The sequence below is a fragment of the Astatotilapia calliptera genome, chromosome 18, assembly GCF_964374335.1.
Source record: "Astatotilapia calliptera chromosome 18, fAstCal68.1, whole genome shotgun sequence".
Lineage (NCBI taxonomy): Eukaryota > Metazoa > Chordata > Actinopteri > Cichliformes > Cichlidae > Astatotilapia > Astatotilapia calliptera.
This window is the reverse complement of record NC_137439.1, coordinates 197,044-221,476: the sequence shown is the minus strand read 5'-3', so window position 1 is coordinate 221,476 and position 24,433 is coordinate 197,044. Positions and strand designations below refer to the sequence as shown.

Below are 24,433 nucleotides of genomic sequence, written 5' to 3'. Positions count from 1 at the left end.
CCCTGGTCAGGTGTTGCTAGCACAGAGAGGAAGACAAACATGTGGGCAGTTAGCCACTCAGACACGGGAACATGTTAACCACACACAGACAGACCGCGGCCTGACGGTGGAATTGAATAAGCATAACCTTATTGATCACTTCAGCATCTACAGGGCACTGATCTGTGAAAATGATCAATAAAATAATATTGTAATACAACATTATCAACTGAGTTTGATCAATATTTTAAAAACGTGTTAAAGAGCAGAACTCAAACTATTGACCACAGGTAAAGAGGAAAAGAAATCAGACGTTTATTTCATGAGCTGATCAGTGCCGATGACAATCAATCAATACGAAACAAGGTTTTATTGTAAATATTTCAGTCAAAGAAAAACAAATAGGCAGCTAATAAATACTGTTTATTGATGAGTAAACACGTGATTGGCTGAAGAGAGCTTAAGGCACATCAGACTGTGAGGTCACTTCCTGTTTCTCACACACACACACACACACACACACACACACACACACACACACACACACACACACACACAGCAGAGGGTGGGGCCTCTGCTGCAGAATATCGATCAGTCGATTGATATCACACAGAATTTCTGATCAATGCTGTGAGCATGCTCAGTCTGGAAGAACGTCTAATCAATATTCTGATCAGTTATCTGTGTGTGTGTCGCCTCGTTGTCCAATCCTCTAAGTGCTGTGATTCTGTCCAATCAGGAGGCAGCGGAAGGTCACCTGACCAGAGGGGGTGGAGTCATAACCTTGCATCAGCTCTTGGCTTGTTTCCTCTTCTGAATGAGCTCAGCGAGGATCTTATACCGGATCATGCACTCCTCCTGTAATCGATACACACAATCCGTCAGTCACCATTGTCAAATTTTAGAAAAATACAAGTTTTTAAATTTTACTAATTTCAAATTATTTAAATCTGCCTGTCTAATATACAAAGTTATACATGGTCTGGTGCCTCCACCAATGAGTGATTTTATTAAACAAAAGTCTAGCAGTGTTGCCGGGTCTCGACTGACTCGAGCCACTGTTAGAGGTGATTGTGAACTGGCACTCAGGCGGACCACCTTTTCACAGATGCTCTGTCATATCAGGGAGTGAGCTTCTGGAATAGTCTTCCACTGTCAGTGAGGGAAAGTACAAGTCTACCCATTTTTAAGAGTCACTTAAAAGGGCGGCTGAGGGACACAAACATGTAATCATGTTTAATAATCATGTTTTATATTGGACGGGAAAAAGAGTTAGTGTATTACAAAAAGGGAAACAACTGTTAGTGCAATGGGTGAACGCAATATCACGACGGTCAGGGCATGTGCAATACTGGGGTTTGTGCAATATAATTGATGTGTTTCCGTTATTGTTATCTGTCCTCTGTGTCCACTCTCCTTGTCATTGTTTGTTCTAGTATAATGTGATCACTGTTTTTGTCCTTGTCACATGACCTGTAAATAGTGTCTCTGTATGTTTTTACTAACTTGTGTTTAACACCAACCTGCCAGAGGGTCTGCAGATGGAAATTAGCCCAAGGCTATAATCTGGCATATTTACATTTGTTAAAATGTTCATTAATATGTATTGCCCCTCTTTCTAAAAAAAATAAATAAATAAAAAAAATAAAAGTTATTGATCGCCTCTCAATCGCTTGTCGAAAGTTCGCCCGCCCCCACCTCACCTTGCTCTTTCCCGGGACCACCTTGGCAATGCGGTCCCAGCGCTCGGGCGTCCCGCGAGGGAACTGCTGCAGAGCGAGTTCCAGCAGTTTCTGCTGGTTCTGAGTCCACACGGTGGGCTCCGCCTGAGGCTCTGCGTCCTCCTCGTCCACCGTCGCCGGGTCAAAATCTCTCTGCCGACGACCTCTGACCTTCACCCCCCCCCCATCCGAACACTTCCTGTTCCTCCTGCGAACCGTCGGTGCCTCCACCTCCTCCTCTTGTTCCTCCTCACAAGCCTCGCCCTCCCTCTGAGTCATCATGCTGTCGTCCACATTATGTGACTTCACAGGAAGAGGAGGCGCCTTTAGCTGCGACAGCTTTACCAGACCTGAAACACGAGAGAATCGGAGTACGACTGATGAAACCGGACAGAACCGACAGTAGAACCAAAGAATAGAACGTGACTGTCCTATAAGGAACTTGGACACATATGGAGACGACTGACATTATCACTGGTGTCAAAAATGTAACAACATATTTTTACAGCGTCTTATTTGGTCATCTACAAACTTTGTTCACGGTAATCAGTAATCAAAGCTACGCCACAGAAACACGACCTGGAAAGTTTATCGACGTTGAACTGCAGCAACATTTTTGTCCAGAAGGCAAGCTGGAGGTGGGCGGAGTTACCTGAGGTGTGGCTCACGCTGTCTTTCATCTGTTTGACTTTAGCCGTCACCTGTAGAAGAAACAGACTCTGTTACAGGAAGCAGAGAAGGTCCAGGAGAGTATGTCCCTGTTAAATGACGCCTCTCTGTATTTAATTATTAGTGATTATTCATCTCTGGCTCTCTTCCACAGCACGTCTTCCTCCCCCCGCCCCTCCCTGAGCCTGGTTCTGCTGGAGGTTTCTTCCTGTTAAAAGGGAGTTTTTCCTTCCCACTGTTGCTCATAGTGCTCATGGGGGTCATATGATTGCTGGGTGTTTCTCTGTATGTATTATTGTAGGGTCTACCTTACAATATAAAGCGCCTTGAGGTGACTGTTGTGATTTATGTGTAAATAAAACTGAATTGAACTGAACTGATTGGAGAAGATGATGACAGGACAGCCTTCACAGCAGAGTGAAGACCAAACACACTTACATCGCTGACAGATCGACCCAGCTCATGAACAATCTTCTCCCAGCGGCCCGGAGTTCCACCTGGGAATTTTACCATCAACCTGCTAAGGAGACTCAGCTCGTCTTCAGTCCAATCGGCAGCCTGAGGACAGACAAAGAGCGTTCACAGAGGCTGGATCGCGTTTAACAGAACCAGAACAGGTCCTCTTTAACACCTGATGTGAGCAATCAATACGCGATCAATAACCTTCTTCTTGGGGGCTCTGCGGTCCTGCAGCCAGTCGTCCATCTGCTCCTCGATGTCCTCGATAGATGTGGCCGGGTCATAGCTCTGGGTGTGGTTCTGGTTCTCTGCCGATGGCTCGTAAATGGGAAACTCCACCTTCGGCTTCTTTACCTTCGGCCGCTTCTCTCCTAGGAGGACGGGTCAGCGATTACTGATTGATTACTGATCACTCTGAAGGCAAACTGGCAGCTTGAAAACTGATTATTGATCAGCTGTTCTTACGTGGAGCCACTTCCTGCTCAGCTTCAGCCTCTCTCTGCTCCTGCTTCATCTGCTGATAGTCCTCATAGTACTGCTTCACCTCCTGCAACAGAGAGACTGGGTCAGAACCAGGAGCACCAGAGCCGGGACCAGAAGGGATTTCCACTGCTACGTCATCAGGCTGTGGGACAGGAAGCTTTCATATTTCCATGGATACAGCTCTATCTTGCAGCTGTCACCTTTTCCCGCTCTGTGCCAAAGATCGCCACATTAACCAGCTCAAAGCGTACCGGTACCGAGGGTGTGTTCCCGTTACATCGGTTGTAACAGGAGTTACAGGCTGTGTAAGTCCCGGCGTGTGTGGCATCCACAGGAACCTCTGAATCTCAGCTACAAGCTCGTATGAACTGTTTCTACGAACACCAAACAGCGAAAACAACAAACAGTTAACGGTCACATCATTTCATGAAATGTCCATAAACAAGCAGAACAGAGCCTCGATAGCACGAGCTACCCGAGCGAACAGTACATTTTCTGAAAGCAGAGATTTCACAAATTCCTAAACTGCGAGTTTCGTCACGCTCCAACGAAGATTTACCGAACCAGCCGCAGAAGCAGACCGCTCATGAAGTCAGACTTTTCCTGTTGCTTTCACAGAATAAACATCCAGCTTGTTTCCTTAATAACTCAATCTCCCACAATGCCTCAGAGCCGTTTCCTGTTAAAAAAAAAATCCAGTTTTCTGCCCAGTTACAGACATTTGATTGGACGAGGATCTTAAATTTAGTAACACGTGTACTTTTCGTGTTGCAACTTCTGATTGATGGAACTGACGTAAACACGACAACGATACCGTGATTCTATTGGCTCAACGATTAAAAAGAGGTGTCAATCATGCAAACCGGCCAATAGAAGCCAGAGTTACAGCCGCTCAGACTTTAAATGGAAAAGGTGTACCTGAGAGTGGAGGCGACTCTTGACAAACACTCAAACCAAACATTTTTAGGTGTGTAAATAAACTTCCATCATTTCTGCTTTCATCTCTAAATGTAACTGACAGATGTGCCAAACGCTTGGTTATCATCAACAGTAATCTCTCACTGCTTCACAGCACAAATCTTTGCACAGATGATGAATATATTTCCTGTCGACTGAAGCATATTTTCAAAGAGGCTCTATGCAATAAAATGCAAAAATCAATGAGGCGACCTACTTTCCTGTGTCCCAGCCTCTTTGACACCGTAACATCTGCTGTGATATTTACAGCTTTGTAACTGCAGAGAAACACTCCACTGATTTCAGCAGGAAGCCCAGGAGGGCCCTCGGGGCTCAGCTGGTTCTGTGCTGACGGTCGTCATCTCTGACGGGGTTTCATCGACCAATCGTATCACTGGAAAATAGTGTCATCATTCCTGGAAGATCCCACTGTGGTTAGAGCATTAGGGTGTGAAGCATCTGACACGATCCTGCTACAGTTTAATTGTTCTGGTCCTAAAACACCGGCTGAGCTGGGGTCAGATCTGCTCTGAATCCAGAGCGTTAAACTTTAAAGAATCCCTCAGATCACAAATGTGACCCTGATCAGTGTGGGCACATCTCACAGCTGTGGATTCAAACAGGCCAAACTTTATTGTTATAGTGGAGCTTTTCCTTCCTCAGCGCTGCTCAGTCTGCAGTCGCTCTAATTACATCTAGCTTTGTGATTGGCCCAGACTGCTGCCATACCCGCGCCCCCTCACGTCCTGATAGGCAGAGGCCTTGTGGCTATGGCTTACTGAGGAGACCAGCCCACTCTTACCTGCACGGCCTGGGGGAGGTTCTTAATGGACAGGTAGATCCAGATGCTGAGCTTCAGAGGGAGGATGTCCTGCCAATGAGGTCGCTCCTGGTCTCTGAAACACACACACACACACACACACACACATCAGACACACACACACACACAAAGGAACTCCACAGGTGATGATGTCACACCGTACCTGTCAGCCCGCTCCTGACTGACACACCTGAGCTCCTCTGCAGGTTTGGAGTTCAGCTTCTTCTTCTTCTCCTTCTTCTTCTTACTTAGCAGCTCATCCTGCAGACAGAAGACCGGCCCTCATTGGCTATTTCTATCTGCTCCTTTCGGATTGGCTGCAGCAGATATACCATGACCTCGCTCTGATTGGCCAACTCACCAGCTGTTTCTCCAGGTAGATGGACCAAATGACGGCGTAGTGCCCCACGGTGAGGATGACGAAAAGGAGGAAGCCCAGCTCGACGTTGCTCATCTTCCTCACCCGTCTGTAGTAAAACACCGGCTGCCTCCAATCAGGGAGCCCGTTCAGCAGGATGTCATCATACCTGAGGAGTCACACACCTGTCAGAACGCCAAGCTCTGATTGGCTCTCACTGACTGACGTAAACAGATGTAAACACTCACTTGCGGCGCCTCTCCTCATCCTTCAGGACTTCATAGATGGCCACCAGCTGCAAAGACACACACGCTAACAGTCATCAGGTCTCACGAGTGTCGTTTGTGCTGCTGTTGTGTTTAAGGTTGTTGTTGTTTGTCGTTGTTCCCACCTGTCTGAACTGTGTCTCTGCGTTTTCGTCCTTGTTCTTGTCGGGGTGCAGAATCAGGGACAGACGGCGGTACGCCTTCTTTATCTCTGCTCCTGACGCCTCCTGAAGAGAGACAGAGGTCAGAGGTCAGCGTTGGACACCTGAGACCAGGTGATGTTTGCTCTGACAGCAGTGAATGAAGGCCCGTGTGATGGTGTAGAACACGACGCTGATCTGCTGCTGAGTCTCTGTCACGGGGCTCAGGAAACACAGCGGCGGCACTCGGAGCCTGTGGCAGAGAGCCCGGGTTAACGGAGACGGCGGACAACCACCGTGGCCACAGACATCATCTCTGATGGCATTTGAGATAACTAAGAGAAAACCTGCACATGATGAACTTCCTGTGACTCGTCTTTATTTGAACATTTACTTTCTCGCAGCTGATTCCCACCAGGGTTCCTGTGATGTCACAGATGTTGAGCACCTGCATTAGAATCAGTCAAAGCTAGATAAAGGCACCTGCTGACCAATCAGAGAAGGCCTCTTCAGCCCGTTTATTAAAAGAAGAAGAAGAGTCATTGTGGTTTTTTTTCATCGCCCTTAAAAACACCAACTTCCTCTGAGCAGCTCAACGCCGCCTGATGTCAGAGTCCGCCGCCGTCTGCATCACAGAGCAACCTGCTGCTGTGCGAACTGCACATGCTCAGAAACACAGCATTACATTAATAAGCAACCAATAACGGACCAATAACAGCCTCCCCACCCACCTGGCTCCACCTGCTGCAGGTTCTATTGATCAGGTTAAAAAACACATGATCAGGTAACATCTGGTCTGATTATCGATCACCTTCTCTAACGGATCTATCAGCTGTGATCGTCGCAATAATCTTTCATTATGACAAGAGTTAACCAGACCCGGCTCGGCACGGACCTGCTCCACGTTCAGGAACTGGTAGAAGGTCTGCGGGATCTCCTCCACCAGGTCCAGCAGCTCCAGGTCCTCGTCCCATGCGCTAAGAGGGGGGACCGCGGAGACCAGCAGGGCCAAGCAGACCAGCAGGAGCCCCATCCCCGAGGACCCGCTCCTGGATCCGGCTACAGAGACCATAGAGACCCGGGCACCCGATCGCTTCGACAGCCACCTCACACGGTCCGGAACATCCGGCTCTTCTTCTTCGTCTGTGGCGTTCATGGCTGCGAGGAGCAGCGCCCCCGCGCGGGCCCGCTGCAGCTCCGCGCGCCTCTTCAATCACGTGATTATGCTCCGCCCCGTTGGAGTACTGACGTCATTTCGTTTTACCCTGTTGGAGCTTCCTCTTGTTAGCAGAGCTGCTCTGTGCAGCGTTATGGCATAATAATTTTAAGGGAGAATAAAAAGTCGACACACATATCTCATTCCTGACGGAGGACTCTACCACTACACCTCTCCAGTCCATTCACAGAGTCGTTGCATGGCAAGACATGGATAGGAAGTGGGCGGAGCCTTTTACCGTCATTTTATTACGACGCAAAGTACAAACACCTGTGGACACACAATCCAACACCCCCACTTGTACACAGGTTGGGGAAAAACAATCCTCCGGAAAAAACATCTTACATTCCAAACACAAATACAGAGAATTTTTCTAACTTAGACTTTGAAACTGGTTTCGTCATCATATCTGCTACCATTGACTCAGTTGGACAGTAATCAATGAGCACTTTCCTTTCATGTACAGCTGACCTTATAAAATGATATTTCACATCAATGTGTTTACATCTTTGTCTGTTCACTGGATTTTTTGACAAAGCGATTGTTCCCTGATTGTCCTCCAATATCATAGGTATTTCATACTCATACTCAAACTCATCAAGATCTTGAATCAAATAAGTCAAATACATACATTCCTGAACTGTTGCTGCTAATGCCATGTATTCGGCTTCACAAGTTGATAGTGCTGTAGTTGTCTGCTTTTTGGTTTTCCATGATATCAAAGGACCATTTTCATTTAGGCTTACACAATAACCTGTCATACTGCGTCTATCAGAAACATCGGATGCCCAATCTGCATCACTGTATGCTTGTAGACCTAGTTTTCCACTTGAACGTTTCCTAAAACACAGTTCTTTTCCTCGACTACCTTTTAGATACCTCAGAACATGTTTCACTGCTGTCCAATCATCAACAGTTGGCGCATTGAAATGTTGTGACAGTTTGCTGACAACATAGCTTAAATCAGGTCGCGTACAATAGCTCAGATAAATAAGACATCCTACCGCTTCACGATATCTCCTCACATCTGGTAATGTCTCGGATTTATCAGAATGAGTCCATTTCTGTTCGCAGGGTGTTAACCTTGGCTTACAGTTTTGCATGTTAAATCTCTTTAAAATGTTCTCAATATATATTTTCTGTGACATTCTGACACATTCTTTTTCTTGAAGAAAATCTATTCCTAGAAAATGGTTAAGTTTCCCCAGATCTTTCATTTGGAATTTAGAAGAGAGCATTTCTTTCACGCCTGAAAGCACATTTTCATTGTTAGCTGCAATGAGTAAATCATCCACCCACACTATGATGATTACTTTTTCACTTTCAGTTTCTTTTGAATACACACAATGATCAGCAATATTTTGTCTAAATCCACAACTGCTTAAATAGTCATGTAAGGTTTGGTTCCAGTTACGACCCGATTGCTTCAGCCCATAAAGTGATTTCTTTAGTCTGTACACCAGTTTATTAGTCTCACTTGATTCTGTCTCAAAACCTTCTGGTTGTTGTATATATATTTCTTCATTTATTGGTGCGTGTAGATAGGCGGTTTTTACATCCATCTGGTGAACCAACATATCATCCTGAACCACTTTCTGCATCAAAACTCTCACACACGATAAGTTAGCAGTCGGTGAAAAAGTCTCCTCATAATCAACTCCTTTTGTTTGACTAAAACCTTTAGCCACAAATCGAGCTTTATATCTGTCTGATCCGTCTGAGTTCTTTTTAACGGCATAAACCCATTTACCCCCCACTGCTTTCTTACCCTCTGGTAAAGTGGTTAAAGTAAATGTGTCATTCTCCTTAAGGGATTGGATTTCTTCATTCATCGCTTTTTCCCATTCTTTTGACTCACTTGACACAATAGCTTCGCTAAATGATGTGGGTATTTCACACAACAATCTGTAGCAATAATCAACACTGGTTTGCATCTGTTCATTTTCACACTCTTTCACATCCGTGATATAATCACTCAAATAATCAGGTCTCTTTCTGATTCTGGATGGATAACGTGTAGCTCCAGCATCTACTTTATCATCAGTTTTAACCTCGGACTCAGTTTGACTGCTTTCACTACCATCTGGAATGTCCTCATCCTTCGTCTGTTTGGGTTCACCATCTTTTCTGGATTCATAAACCTCATCTTCATACATCTGATCACTCTGTGTTTGTTGATCCATTGATTTAGTATTTTTATCAATCTGTGCTTTTCAACTTTCCCGGTTTTTGGGAAATAGATCAAATATGCTGGACTATTTTTGTCATATCCCAAGAAAACACCTTTGTCGCATCTTGGATCCAGCTTTCCCCTATTTTGTTTATAAGCATAGCACAATGATCCGAATTTTTTCATTCTAGAAAGATCAGGTCTTTTTCCAGTTAACATCTTATACGCTGTCTGACCTGTGCGTTTGTTAAAACATCGGTTCCGAATCACTCCCGCGGTTTGTACTGCATATGGCCATAAAGACTTTGGCAATTCGCTCTCAACTAACATGCATCTCGCCATGTCAAAAAGTGTACGCCAGTTCCTCTCTGCTGTTCCGTTTTGATGAGGCGAATATGGCGCCGAAGTTTCCTGCCTAATGCCGTGTCTACTTAATAAATCTCTGAACTGTCTGCTTGTAAATTCAGTTCCATTATCAGAACGAAAGCACTTGATTTTCCCATATGACGCCACCTCTGCAATAAATCTTTCAGTTGCTTGAGTTGTATCACTTTTGTGTTTCAGATTATATACAAATGTTGCACCTGAATAATCATCAACAAACGACAAAACATACTTAAACCCTTCTTTAGAGTTTGGCGTAATCGGACCAGCTAAATCCGTATGTACCAACTCTAATGCTGCCCTGGCCTTTTCATCTGGTTCTCGGTTCCTAGTTTGAGTAAACTTCCCTTGTATACAGGCTTCACATTGCATATTTTTGTTGATTTTACCCTTAATTTCCATTCCATCAACGACATTTTGCAGATTTTGAACATCCTCATAATTACAGTGTCCTAGAATTTCATGCCACGTTTGCATATCAAAACATCCATTACATTTCTCTTCAAACTCTTGCACAGTGTTTATAAAGAACAGTCTCTCGTGTTCACATATAGGGAATTTTGTTCCATCAACATGTTTAAGAAAACTGTCCCCGTGTTTGAAAACCACAGTGGCTCCGTTACTAGTAGCTGCTTTTACTGACAAAATGTCCTGTGGAAACGATGGAATGTAGAGTGCTTGTTTCAATGTTACCTTGTGACTGCGTCCTTTACTGTCAATCATACTTCTCTCAGCATCTCCTCGCCGCTTTGCAGCTCCTCTGCTCCGCCTTCCGTCAGCCAACTCTACACAATGAGCCTCGGGTCGAAATGTGTCATCAAAAGTCTTAAAACTCTCGATCTTCGTAAAGATATGTGACGTCGCTCCCGTATCCACCAGTAGCTGGTTATTCAGCATCTCTTGGCCGCCGTCCGGGACCCTCTGGGGTTTGGAGCCCGTCTTGAACGCGTAGTCCTTCTCCACAACCCCTCTCGCTTCATCCCGTCTTAGCTTCCTTCTACAGGTCGCATCTTTGTGTGTACTACTCCGGCAAAAACTGCACCATACTCTGGATCGGCACGTTCTTGCAGTGTGTCCCTTTAGTCCACATTTAAAACACACAATCTCATTATTCTTTGATCTTCGGTCATCTGCTCGCCATGAAGTAGAATCCTGGTCTAATTGCACTTTTGTCCTCATTACGTTGTCATCAGTTACAGCCGCACGCATTCTCTCGGTTTCTTCATAACTTCTGAGTTTTACTTTAAACTCTGAGAATGTGATTTTTGCTTCGCTCTGTGTAACGTGCACAATCAGGGGTTTAAACGTCTCTGGTAGACCTCTCATTATCATTGCGATCAGAAGTCCATCAGTTAATGACTCACTTTTTAACGCTGTGATAATTGCTTCTGCTCGGATAATATAGTCCGTCACACTTTCATTCTTTTCATTTGTGAGAGAAGTAAGTTCGGTGTACAGACTTATGATCCTTGGCTTGCCCACTCCTGCATAATGACCTCTCAAAATTTTTAGGGCTTTCCGTCCGTCATCAACTGCATCTCTCATAACTAACGATAAACTTTTGTCATCCAGAAATTGTATCAACTCTGCATATGCTTCTGCATTTTTGTCATCATCTTCACCATCGGCTTCTTCATCACCCTCAGCCTTTAAGATGACATCTTTCAAACCTTGTAGTCTGAGATGACCAAGGAACTTCGTTTCCCATATCTCATATTTCCTTTCATCTCCATCAAACTGCAAACGGGAATATCGACTGCCCGACTCTGCCGTGCGTCTGCTCATGATGCACAAAAACGCTTACTCACTCAATCGTGCCAAACTTTTAACACCTGCCGGTAACCTGCGGCTTTCCAGGAAACGCTGCCCTTCCTTTGGCAGTTACAGGATCTCTTTACTGCTGCTCTGGGCCCATAACCTGTTAGCAGAGCTGCTCTGTGCAGCGTTATGGCACGATAATCTTAAGGGAGAATAAAAAGTCGACACACATATCTCATTCCTGACGGAGGACTCTACCACTACACTTCTCCAGTCCATTCACAGAGTCGTTGCATGGCAAGACATGGATAGAGAGTGGGCGGAGCCTTTTACCGTCATTTTATTACGACGCAAAGTACAAACACCTGTGGACACACAATCCAACACCTCTAAACCCATGAGAGCGATATAGAAACATTTAGCTTTACTCCGGTCTCGTGGAAACAAGTCGCTCGTTTCTGACGGCGTCTGATCAAAACGACTGACTGAGAGACTCGCTCATCTGAAGTTCTCAGACTTTCAGCACAGAAACAGAAATCTACAATTTGTTCCTCACAACAAGAAAACTTTGAAAACCATTCATATTTGTAATATTTTTAATGTCTTTATTTAATTATTTGGCGTCACTGTATCTCTCACTGTTTTTCCCCTTTAATCGGTATTTCTTCCTATGTGTTTAATTATACACACCCATCTTTGTCTGTATGATAATTTTACACTACAGTTGTATGATGCTGGTGGTCGTTAAAAGTTTCTGTTGAAATAAAGTTGGAGGTAAAAAAAAGATGCATTATATCTGTAATACTTGGTTTGTTCCAGCAGCGACTCACAGTCACTCATTTCAGTTTCAGTGGACAGCAAACACTCTTTCCATTTAACATACCAGATGTTTTTTGTATGGTGGAAAGCATCTCTGTGCCCCGCCCACTAAGCTTGTCACACGTGAGCACACGTGAAGAACCATCAGTGGTTCAGTCTGGACTCATCAGAATCTTAAAAAAAAATAAATCAAAGTGAGTCACAAACTAAAAACATTTTTGCTGAAAAGTTTTTCCTCCAAATTCAGAGTTGTGCATACGTCACAGGACGACGTCAGCATGGAGAGGCTGAGCGTTTGGGACGTGTTACAGCAGTAAAAACAGCAGCTGCAGTTTTCATAAATTCAGTTTTATTTCTGTTGTTACACATTCAGGCTTACAAAATAAAAGCAGCACCACTGGCAAGCTTTTATTGTGAAATAGCAACAGCAGGAAATATTTCACAGTAACTACGTAAAGGTCCAGTCAGGCAGCTCAAGCTCGAGCTGGCTGGTTCCAGGTCCAGCTGCCGGTACTTCTACAGGTTCTGCTCTGGTTCAGGGTGCTCAGAGCTCCTGGTGTGAGGACTAATCCAGTTCATATGGGCTAAACAGACCACACACCTGTTGCTGCAAGGCGTGCACTCTATGAGGCACCACCTCCCTCGCGGTCTTTGTAGAGTTCTGCAAGCTTCCGAAACTTTGGCCCCCACTCACTCAGGAAGTGGTAGCTCTGCTCCGACTCCAGCGAGGTTAACGAGCTAAACGAGCTCAGCGACACAGCAGCTGACCCGCTGCCCTCCAAAGCGTACGTCTGCACAGAGTCAAAGGGTGGTGCCGTCATGTCCAGGTTGGCCTCCCGGAGCCGGTCCTCGATGAACTCCTGGAACAGTTGGTGTTTATCTTCCCTGGATGGCGGGGGCTCAGGGGCGGTGACATGGTAGCTCCGTTTGGTCTCGTTCAGGTGTCTCAGCGTGAACATGTCGAAGGCCTCGGTGTCCTCCTCGCCACCGCCCTCATCGTCATAACAAACAATATTCTCACGAACATCTCGCTCATCGTCAATAATCAGAGGCTCCTTCCTTCTGCGTCTGATGGCCCCTGTTACCATAGCGACACCTAAGGGCAGACGAAGGGGTGGAGTCATCTTAAAAAGTTTACAAGGCAGAGGTGATGGCGGCAAAGTCAAGTAATTTTAAATGAAGTTCTGCAGCACGACCCTGGATGTGGAAGTTTTCATCTTCCTGAAAGTGACATGGGTTCAGAATTCCACACACACAATATCAGAATCCTACTTTACTCCTTGTGTGATATTTGTTGTTGTTCTCTGCACTGGTAGAGTTGTTTGCTTCCCTGCTACAGACCAACGAACAGCTTCCAGCTATCTTCATAGATAATTGGCAAGCCTTCTGGAGGAAACCTGGTCTTGCATCCATCCCACTTTGGATGGAGCAGCTCTTATTTCTAGAAATATGGACAAATTTATTAAACCCCCCAAAATATGACTATCCAGAGTTGGGACCAGGAAGCAGAGTTGCAGTCTTACACGCCTCTCTGCAGCTTCTCTCCTCCTGCTACCCCCCAAACCCATCTCCATAGAGACGAGCATTAAAAGGTCGTCTGTTGTAACCCTTTCTATGTCAGAAATTCTCCAAAGACCACTACAGGTTTTCTTATGCAGCGTCTGACTGGCAGCTGATTCGATCGTTTTCACAGACCCCACCAAACCCTGACAAGATGGTACAGGTGACGCTGAGAACAGCTGGTCGGGGTAATGTTCCTGGCAGACACGTGAAAGCTGAGCCCGTCAGTGTCCCAATGAAGTCATCATCATTTATAGAGCACTCCACAGCTGACACAAAATGCTCTACACTGGAACTAAATAATAAAAAACAAACATAAAATATACCCAATAAAATAAAAAACAGGAGAAAAACTAAAAGCTCGCTGCTTTCAGGTGACTTCAGATTTGGTTCTAGTTTCATCAGTTTGATGATCTACTCCAGCTTCAGCTAGTTTTTTTATTCTACCTCATGGACAGAGGTTCTGGATCAGCTCTAAGCCAACCAGGTTCTACTTCTTGTTTCTGACTTTACTGAGTTTAACTTGAAGAGGCGCGACGTTGTCTCAGGTCATACCCAGCAGTGTGAGGAGACCGGTGAGGAGGACAACAGCGGCGAGGCTGAGGCCTTCTGGCAGCAGCAGCGCTGACATCTCCTGGACGCAGCTGCGACGATTTCCATGAAGATCGCACTCGCAGACGGTGACGGTCAGCGTGTTGGTGCTGCTGAGAGGCGGAGTCCCGCAGTCTGAAATCACCACCGGCAGGAAGTAGAGCGGCCGCTCCCGCTGCAGGAACCCGGCCCGCCACGTCAGGACAGACGCCGTGTTGTCTGAGGACAGACAGACAGATCGACGTCATCACCAGCAGCTTTTAAGGTGGAACACAGAGTGCTATCTAAGGGGGTGCCATGCCAAGCAAAGAACTAAAACGTGTGGGAGGAGCTACAGCGAGAAGCTCATGGATGATTGGCAGCTGGAGATCCTGTGAAGGTTTTTGCTTTGTGGTAATGGGTTAGAAAGAGATGGCACCGCTCAGTGTGTTCGCTGAAACCACGAGGGACAAACACACACAGACGGGACAACGTGGGACACCAACCGGGCGGTCCGCTGAACCGACAGGTCACACAACTCAAACGGGCCGTCCTCCACACAGTCCTCACTCACAAAGTCTCTCCAAAGGGAATATTACGGCTAACGGGCGGATCCTGTTTCAGTGCAGGTAGCCACCAGTGAACAACAAGGACAGGCGGTGCATGACGTCAGCTTGTTAACATAAAATTCACTGTTGCAGCACTAAAGTGATCCCCTTACACCCAGTTTAAGGGCCCTTATTTTCCTCATGAACCAATGAGTGACAGGTTCCAATGTGACTACCAGCCACAACATCACTGACACAGGAGGCGTTAAACCTTAAATTCAGGCTGGTCCATGTACACCACAGAGCTGCTCTGTTTCATTGAAGTTATCTTTGGTTTTAAGGTGGACTGCACAGTTCTGCTGTATACTGATTAAGGTGGACTGTACCGTTGTTGTCTCTCAGGACGAAGCTTTGGTTCCAGGCAGCCTTGGCAGCCAAAGAAAACAGGAAGTGATGTCCATTCTTGGCTTCATCCAAATCCACGGCGCTCAGCGTCACAATGATCTAAAGGTCAAAGGTCAAACAGAGGCAGAAAATCAGAAGCACATCCAGTCACCAACGCTCATGTGACCTGAGAAGGGACTTCTGGATCCATCTCAGTAACAGATTACAGAGATTTCACAGACGATGCTCATTAAATAACGGATATCAGTGACATCACAGCCACAGCAGCTGTATTTACCTGTCTGTCTACACACCTGCTCACTCGCCTTCTGCTCACTCGCTCACCTTTCTGTGAACACCTGTCTGTAAGCCACAAGTGAGCCTCACCTGTCCCGGCTGGGCGTCCTCACAGACGGATGTCTGGTACTCGACGGGAAAGCTCGGAGCGTTGTCATTGACGTCTGTCACAGAGACCAGAACCACGGCTTTGCCCACCTGAGAGTGATCCACTGAGACAGACACACCTGTCAGATACACCTGCTGCTCGCAGGAAGACAAACTGATGTCATGTGACTTACAGCTCTCTGTGGCGAGCACAGTGATGTTGTGCAGAGCGCTCAGCTCTCTGTCCAGACGTCTGCTCGTCCGGATCACGCCTGATTGTCTGTCAATGTCAAAGTAGTTCTCCACGTCCGACTTCCTGTCGATGGCGTACCTGCAGAGGAGCACAGGTGTTGTCTTTGCGTTTTGGTGGAAATGTGTTTGCAGTGATTTTACCGCCTCGCGTCTTACCTGATGGGACAATTTGAGGCGTCGGGGTCGTGAGCTGAAACCAATCCCACCTCAGTTCCCACCGGCGCTGCCTCTGAAACCGCCATCTGGCTGATGCGGGGGGAAAAACACGGAGGCTCGTTCACGTCCTCCACCTGCAGCCGGACTGTCGCCACGTCGCTGAACGGCCCAGCTGACAGAAAGCGGGTGTCCATGTAGCGATTGGATGCCTCGACGCGTAAAGCGTAGCTGGTCTTGGTCTCAAAGTCCAGAGTCTGAGGAGGAGGGAGGACATGACATCACAGGTGCCTCTGAGTGCAGGCTGTTCTCCCTGGAGATCCGAGTACTTCTGAATATTTAGCGTAACAAAAACGCCACGATGCATTAACTGTTTCTGAAGCGCTGTGGATGCTCCTACAAAGCTGAGCCGCCTGACAGCACACCAACAGATGTTTGAGCTGCACCTCATCAAGAGGGGCCTTCATGGGAATGGAGGCCAGAGCTATGACAGAGTCTGTGCACCACGGTCCAGCTTACAACATTAGAAACGTCACATTGGCAGCAAATAGGAAAAGAACTACAGCGTAATTATTAAGAGAGCTGCGAGTCAGACGAGAACACGGCTCTCCAACGTAATCAGAAGGTAAAAACCTCAGGAGCTTATTTCACCTACAAACTCAAATCAGTTATTTTCTGTATAAAGAAAACTGAAGCTACCAGGATGTTTCTGCCGTCTTACACATCCTGCTGGCGTTTTCTCTGCATCGCTAAAGAACAGAAATTATATCCTGCTGCATTTAGTGTTCATTAACATGAAATTTACCAGTAAGGGAAAGTGACTTTTAATCAAACTGCTGAATGTTTCAGTCACAGCACAGAAGCTGCTCTCATAAATGTGTTAAAAGATGGTCACCTGAAAACAGACCCCGTTACTGTTACACCTCAGTACAGGTGAGAACTCAGGTGTGCTTCTCAGACAGGTAGAAGGCAGGAATTAGCTCCATGCCTCATGGAGGCTCGAGGGTCAGTCCTCCAGTCCATTATGTCATGAATGCAGGGTGGGTTACACAGACGAGTTGGCTCTGTCACAAAAAGACCTTTTTGTGGACAGTTGGCACTTTAACAGAGACAAGCCTGAGATGTTTTATGTGTCCAGCAAGACTTGAGAGGCTTATTCGTGTGTACAGGGATGACGATGCTCTACTTACTGGCTTCCTCTAAGGCTGGAAAGACGGCTGCAGTTAGAAAACAGAGCACATCACTCCAACTCCCTGTCTTAGCTTCCAAGAAGTATTGCTAATGGTTTAAAAGTCGGAGGATGGCTCAGGCCCTGATGTATCTGACTTCATATCAGCAGGGCTTTCAGTTAGTGGTGCCCAGATCTGAAACTACACACGGGGAGATGATTTATCTGCTGCCCACCGCTGGAGCCAGCGACACATGGAGGTCAGACTGACCGAAGCTGGAAACCTATCTACTTTTGTTCTCCTTTGTAAGTCATGTTACTGGGTTGAATAAACTAGCGTGGCCATCAGTAAAACGTGGTCATGCGATTATGTGAAGGTGACACCCACATTTATTCTCATTGTGCTGGAACAGACACGACTGCTGACAGAAGAGAACAGAAAGGAAACCTTTATCTGAGCGATGAATCTAAAATCAGAACAATAAAAAAAATGTCATCTGCAAGAGACGCAGCGAGCTAAATTTAAACAGCTGTGAGCAGCTGCCGAGCAGCAGGGACGTCCTCTGGGACGCACACGAGGCCAGTGCTAACGCGATGATGCAACGATCACAGGGACGCGTCCCGAGAAGACTCGGAAGAGTTCACAGTGGACAGAAACATCAGAACCAAAAACTGGAGATTTCTGTGACCTACAAACAATCCAGAACCTTGATCAGGATGACCAGTCCTTCCTGTGTGTGGGGGTCTGTGAGCATCCTGAAGGTTCCCAGTCCATCCCCGTCCAGGATCCTGTAGTCCATCTCAGCGTTTGGACCCGCGTCCGCATCCAGAGCTTTGATCTTCGCGACCACCGCTGACACCAGTGTGGATTCTGGGACGCTGAACTGGTAACTCTCTGTGGGTCACAGAGGATGAAGCCTGAATGAGTGCCTGCAGCGCCCCCTTCAGTTCAATTCAATTCTTTATTGTCTCTGGGGAAATTAGTGCAACAGCAAGCGCAGTCACAGCGGGGTATGTGTTGTGAACAGGACCCAGAAGCAGGGAGAGGTCAGGTGAACAAAAAAACGAGCCTTTATTTGGCTGGTGGCAGGAGATAAACATGAAAACTATGAGAGACTATGGTGGGGATCACAGATGACCTGACAATGAAACACAGAAAACAGAGGACGTAAATACACAGGAGGTGATCAGGGGAAGTGGGGACACATGGGGAAACAGCTGACACAATGGCTGTGTCCCAATTCAGGGTCTGCAGCCTCAACGATCCTCAAGGGCCGCGTACTCAAAGACCGCTAAGGCTGGAAGTGCGTGGCTTGTGAAATGGGACGGTCTAGCCTCCGTTGCGCTGCCCAGGTTGCCTAGCAACCATGATACTAACAGCTGGAAACGTGTCATACAGCTGTGTTTGACAGAAATGAAGGAGAAAATCTTTTGTTCATTTGTTTGTTTCTACATGAGCTTTGATCATTCTCTGTGAGATTAAGCTCAGCTATTGAACGGCGTATATTTTAAAGTAAAGGCTTTAAAACCAAGTTAGTACAAACGTCACTGATGTCACATGACTTTGCCGACATGTGGCCAACAGCAATGTTTAAGGTTCTTCGTTATTAAACATTTGCACAGAAATAAGTGACATCATATTCAGTACTTACTTAAAGTTTACTCATCGGGCGCCCCTCATCCGCCGTTTTTTTCGGCAAAATTATCCACACCCACCGCTGCGCTATGCATTCTGGGATATGGTGGGCCACGAAGTCTAAACCACCACGTCCTTAAAATTCAGGGGAATGAAGGACGCACTTGAGGGCTGCATTTCGAGCAGCCTTTGAATTGGAACAGCCTTCGGCGCGTCGCTGTGACGTAATCGGCCTTAAAATGCGGCCTTTAAGGCTGCAGACCCTGGATTGGGATACAGCCGAGGTGGAAAGTCACAATGAACAAGAACGCACCAGACTCTTTCAAAATAAAACAGGAAACATGGAGACGTAGACATGACAACACAATACACAGCCCTAAAACACATGAAAGACAAGAAACTGAATTTAAAAAACTCATGAGACAGATGATAATAATGGCAAACCAAAACTCAACTAAACCTTAAATAAGAATAACAAAGGAACTTATCATACAACCTTAACATAAGAGACTCAAAAATACAAAATAAAGCACTGGGTCAGAGAGGCAGCCTGTGACCAGTGCAACAATGAGAATAAACAAAACAATAATAAAAAGCCACAAGACATTTATTTTCCATTAAGAAGACAGGTTGCAGTCGGGATAAAAGAAACCAGGAGTCTTTGGTCGTCCTCACAGGTACTCTAAAACAACGGCCAGAGGGCAACAAGTCAAACTCAGTGTGAAGTGGATGGTTCAAACGGTTAACAGAATGAGCCTTCCTCAGCACATGCTTGTTACAAATGGTCAAAAGTCCGTCTTGCCAAACGCCCTGAGAGTTCGCTGCAAGTTTTTACCCAAAGTCCCAACCGATTCTTGTTCTTCAGAGTCATGTTACCAAACCAAGCAGATAAATGATTCAATAAAACTTCTGTAAAACAAGGACAAAATTTCAGATAAGACATTAAAAGATCTCATTTGCCTTAAAAAGAACAGTTTTTGCTGAACTTGTTTGGTAGTGGCATCAGCATGAGGCTCAAAACACAGTTTGTGGTCAAGAACAACCCTAAATACTTGTAACACTCCGCAATCTCAGGACATCATGTTGGAATAAGGTCACGACGCTCTGCAGGCTCACTGTTAAAAATCCAGCAGGCAGAGGGAGGAGCTGTGATTTCTAAAGAAACTCTGTTAGGTTTGAATCCAGAAGGACAGGAAAAGGAGAGAGTCAAATATCAATGAACAGGTGTTAACAGGATGCTCTCAGGTGAGACTCACTGCGGGGGAAGCGAGGTGGGTTGTCGTTGACATCAGTCAGCATCACAGTGACCGTTGTGGTTCCTGACAGACCTCCCATCTGACCAATCATGTCTTTGGCCTGGATGACCAGCAGGTAATGGTCCCGCAGCTCCCGGTCCATGTCGGGCAGGGCTGTACGCACCACACCTGCAGACAGGTGAGACATTCATAATTGATCCACATGCTGACATTAAAAAGGTCACAGGTGTTGTGCGGCGCCGACACAAACCGATGTGAACGTGACATCATGTGGCCTCATTTACACACAGTAAATAAAGCGGCTTCAGGCGAAGAGGCCGAAGCTGCTTTAATCCGCTTTAATCTGCTGCAATCTGACTACATCTGATGTGTGAAGCAGCAAAGGAGGATTCAGAGAGGAGGCGTGACCGTGTCACCTTCAACACGAAGGTGGTTACAGACAACTCTGCAGCCAAACGCTCATGGGTAAAGTCAGTCATGGTCTGTAGCAGTTTAATCCCAACTGGTCGTGGCGTCACCAAGTGCTCTCTGCGTTTCACAGCCACACGCTCACCTGACTTTGGCTCCACAGAGAAATATGGCTGCCCCTGCAGGATGCTGTAAACCAGGTGGGCGGAGTTTCCATAGGTCGGATCATCGGCGTCTGTCGCCACCACGGTCAACACAGACGTACCTGTACAAAATCAAACTTTATTCAAACAGGGAGTGCTGCCGTCTCGTAGAAACGCTGTCAAACCTAAATTTGGATTTGCTCCAACTAGTGAATTCTGAGATGGTGTCTTCATAAAACAAACCAAGGGACTTAACTGAAGTCTTAACGTTTCAGGATCAACACTAGTGAGCATGTGCAATGGGACCAACAACAGGAGACTCACCTGGAGGACAGAAAACCTATCCAGGTGTTTCACAACAAGAACCTGCTCAGCTCTGGTTTGTACATTGCCTGTTCAACCTCAGACTTTCACATTAAAAGCCTGCATGACATCAGGTTTTCACGTTACAAGCAGAAGTCTATGAAAATGGCTTCTGCTTGCTGAATCGCTGCTGATCTAATTCACGTTCAGCTGAGGTGACTTCAGTGCAGATAGAAACGAGTGGACTGTAAAAAAGCTAACTCCACTCACACATGAAATCTGCCTGTTCACACGGGACTATGTGAAGACAAAAGCTGGTTCTGGACTCACCTACAGGTGACCTCTCAGCCACCCGGGCCACATACGGTCCATCCAGGAACTTGGGCTCGTTGTCGTTGATGTCCTGGACCTTGATGATGAACTGGGACTCGGGTTCGAGCGGCAGGTTGGTATTTCGGTCTCGAGCCTGAGCTCTCAGTGTGTAGTACGCCTGCTGTTCCCGATCCAAGCTTTTGGTGGTGTGTATGTCTCCGGTGTCCTCATCAATGGAGAAGATGGACATTGCTCCTTCGCCACTCAGGACGTACCTCACCTGTCCGTCACCTTTATCCAGGTCAGAGTGGAGCTGCAGGAAACCAGTTGAGTACAACAAATATTTCTTATTGTTATTTTCGAGAAAATGAACCTTCAAAGGTGGAGCTCGCCGTGAAACAAAGCAAATGTGCCCGTTTCACTTTAAATAAGCATCACCTGTTTCACTGTTTTGACCTTTGAACTGCACAATCAACAAACTGGTGTTTTTATGCCACATTTCTTACTACAAGCCTGACTCAGTGCTGCTAACATTCACACAGTACAATGGACAAGTAAGAGCTCAGTATACGCCAGGGATTAAACCATCAACCTCCCAGTTAGGAGACGTCCCACTCTTACTCCTGAACCACAGCCACACTGTACCAGGTTCACCAGGTACATCCATCCACACCATAAACTCAGAGTGGAGTTCCTCCTGATGTCCTTTAGTTCCCTCACTCTGTTCCCTTTCGTCTTTGGGCTTTCTCCAAATGAACGCTTTCCAAATACCAGTTTGATATCCGATGTTCTTGGAAAAGTCCTAATCCAGTACCCAGAAGAACTTCCTGATTAAAGTTTGTCATATTTTTAATCCACTTTAGATTCAGTAGAATTACCGCTAGTTTTATGTTTCTTAATTTTTTTCCCTGAAGAATTTTGTTTATTCATTATTGGTTTCTGTTTGGACTTCTGGGTCTGTGACATGCTTAAAGTTCTCATCCAAAACAAAAGTATGAGCTATGAACTGCTGCTGGGAACAAAAACGAGTTTCTGTTCTGGTTCAGAGACACTTTAAATCTGCTGCAACAAAGCTGCACAGAAACATCTCCTTCGCACCGACACATCTGAACCCCACATCTATGATGCAGAGCCAGGACGTAGGCCCGGACCGGTACGGGCACCTGCACGGGCACCTGCACGGGCCCTGGGCCTGGAGCCGTCATTTAAACTAAATCTGTAAATCTACAGTTCGTACCTTTCCGATGTAGAGCGGCTCGTCTCCCGTGTACTCCTCCAGGACGAAGAACTGGTTCCACACCCAGCTTCTCCTCCTCCTGCTCTGGGTGGAGTAGACACCCGCTCCCCCTCCTCGTGTTCTTGCTGACACCTGAAGGAGGGCCGTGGAGTTCAGCGTCATTGCCCCGCAGCCGGACGTCTCCCACAGGGAAAGGATGATTACAGTGAGCATGCTCGGGAGACGCAGAAAGCTCATCTCTGAGGTTAACAGGCGTGGCCAGCAAAAAGATGTCAGTGGCAGGAGCTGCTGGCGGGATCGTTTGAGCCAAAGAGAATGAAAGTTTACGGTAAGCACCTGTCCTCTCTTTTAATATTGATGATGTCATTAAACTCTATCAGGGCATGAATGAGTTCTCAGCTCACTTTGAATTTTTAACAAAATCCTGAGACAAATGAATCAAAATGTAACTCAGTCATTTTCCAATGATCAGTTTGGTAACATTACTGCGATGTAAATGAGCTCAGTTTGAAGGATTTATCTCAGAGTGCTGCTGCAGAGCATCTCTTTGTGTTACCCTCTGAACTTTTTATGAAGCAAACGTACAACGTTGGAGAAGTGTGATTATAGAAACATATTTTAGCCCAGTTTAAAGGATTTTGTTAATCTGAAGCTCCTCTTCATCCCGTTAAATCTGCTCTAGTAATCTGAAAGCACTCTCCTCACTCTTAAATCTGCTGTTTTTGCCAACTCTGACCTTAAATACACAAACCAGCAGTCTTACCTTGCAGCTGCTGATCGGACCGTCCCCTGTGGATCTGTAGGTTATTGACAGCAATTGCATCAGATGACGATGACTGATTATTGATGAAAGAGTAGCAGCAGCTCCGACGCTCTATCCCTCTCTGCCACTCTCTGTCTGTCACACAAACCCCGCTCCCTTTGAGGAGGGGGTGTTAGGCTCCGCCTCATCAGCAGGGGGGGAGGAGTCAAATGACTTGGACCGAGGACGGCAGCTTCTTCATGTGTTGTTTTAATGAACATCTTCTCAATAAGTGCTCCTCAATAAGCCTGAACACTTGTAATGAGGACTTTGTCATTTTGAAGTTTTTACGGGTTTTTGAACCCTGCCGAGTTTCTGTGTTGGACGGAGATGGAGCACAAACGTTATCCCTGCAACTTCTAACCCTCCAGGTTTCCTCAGCTCACCGTCATGCAACATTTTCTCCTCCCATTACAAAAATCTTCATTGTCTGAAACTCCTCCTGCTCCTCTTCCTCACAGTTTCTCGCTGACATTTACAGAGATATTTTTGGAAGAGATCATTTTTAATAGGAACAAGTTCCTAACAAGGATAGATCACAGCAAAGCATTCCTCAAACATGTTCATTTAAGTGCTGTATGTTTGTCCCAGGTCTCTAGAGCAGCTTTGTATGATTCACAGTTCAAAATGATCCTTCTGATACTGACTCTCCACTCAGTTTCTTCTGACTGAAGGTTTGGACAGGTGGGTGGGGCTGCTGTGCCTGAGATGGCCACATAAAGATTAGAGATGGACCGATCCGATATTACGTATCGGTATCGGTCCGATACTGACCTAAATTACTGGATCGGATATCGGAGAAAAATAAAAAATGTAATCGATCCATTAAATATCACGAAAGCACCTCACAAAACTTGCAACACGCCGTAACTCGCCTCAGAACGTTAGCACGTCGGAGCAGTATGCATCACGTGATAGAGCGGCTGTGGCATGCGGGACCTGTCGGTGGTCTGGATAGCATGTGGAGCTTCGCTAGCAACCCGGCATTTCATCTCCGACAAAGTTATCCCGAGAGAAGTAAAGCAAGTGTGTAAGTCCATCTCTGAATGTTTGTAAAGCATTCCTGCGTTAAGCTTAACAAGCGATATATGGAGCGACTGCCTCTTCTTGCTGCTACT

General features: G+C 46.2%; 2 protein-coding genes across 5 annotated transcripts; both read right to left on the bottom strand.

Annotated features, from left to right (window-relative positions):
• Nucleotides 1-270: 270 nt before the first annotated feature.
• On the bottom strand, nt 271-7,082 carry dnajc1 (DnaJ (Hsp40) homolog, subfamily C, member 1). The gene is made up of 12 exons (XM_026148922.2): nt 6,748-7,082; nt 5,838-5,939; nt 5,695-5,741; nt 5,450-5,615; nt 5,252-5,349; nt 5,071-5,164; nt 3,294-3,375; nt 3,033-3,199; nt 2,808-2,927; nt 2,353-2,401; nt 1,683-2,050; nt 271-837 (listed from the first exon to the last, which is right to left on the bottom strand). Exons 1-12 carry the CDS (start codon nt 7,006-7,008, stop codon nt 769-771), a joined length of 1,623 nt encoding a protein of 540 aa, XP_026004707.1. The 5' UTR covers nt 7,009-7,082; the 3' UTR covers nt 271-768.
• A 5,446-nt stretch (nt 7,083-12,528) lies between these two features.
• LOC113011094 (cadherin-7-like) lies at nt 12,529-23,455 on the bottom strand. Of its 4 annotated transcripts, XM_080292333.1 has the most exons (12): nt 23,277-23,448; nt 22,514-22,801; nt 21,295-21,589; nt 20,664-20,783; nt 20,111-20,278; nt 17,926-18,113; nt 16,054-16,307; nt 15,840-15,976; nt 15,649-15,770; nt 15,264-15,381; nt 14,315-14,569; nt 12,529-13,295 (listed from the first exon to the last, which is right to left on the bottom strand). In XM_080292333.1, exons 1-12 carry the CDS (start codon nt 23,334-23,336, stop codon nt 12,823-12,825), a joined length of 2,478 nt encoding a protein of 825 aa, XP_080148459.1. In that variant the 5' UTR covers nt 23,337-23,448; the 3' UTR covers nt 12,529-12,822. The 4 variants fall into 4 exon arrangements, with proteins under 4 accessions (XP_080148459.1, XP_080148457.1, XP_080148458.1 ...); XM_080292331.1 differs by having other exon boundaries at nt 15,649-15,976; nt 23,277-23,451; XM_080292332.1 differs by having other exon boundaries at nt 15,649-15,976; nt 22,514-22,798; nt 23,277-23,450.
• Between the last annotated feature and the right edge of the window lie 978 nt (nt 23,456-24,433).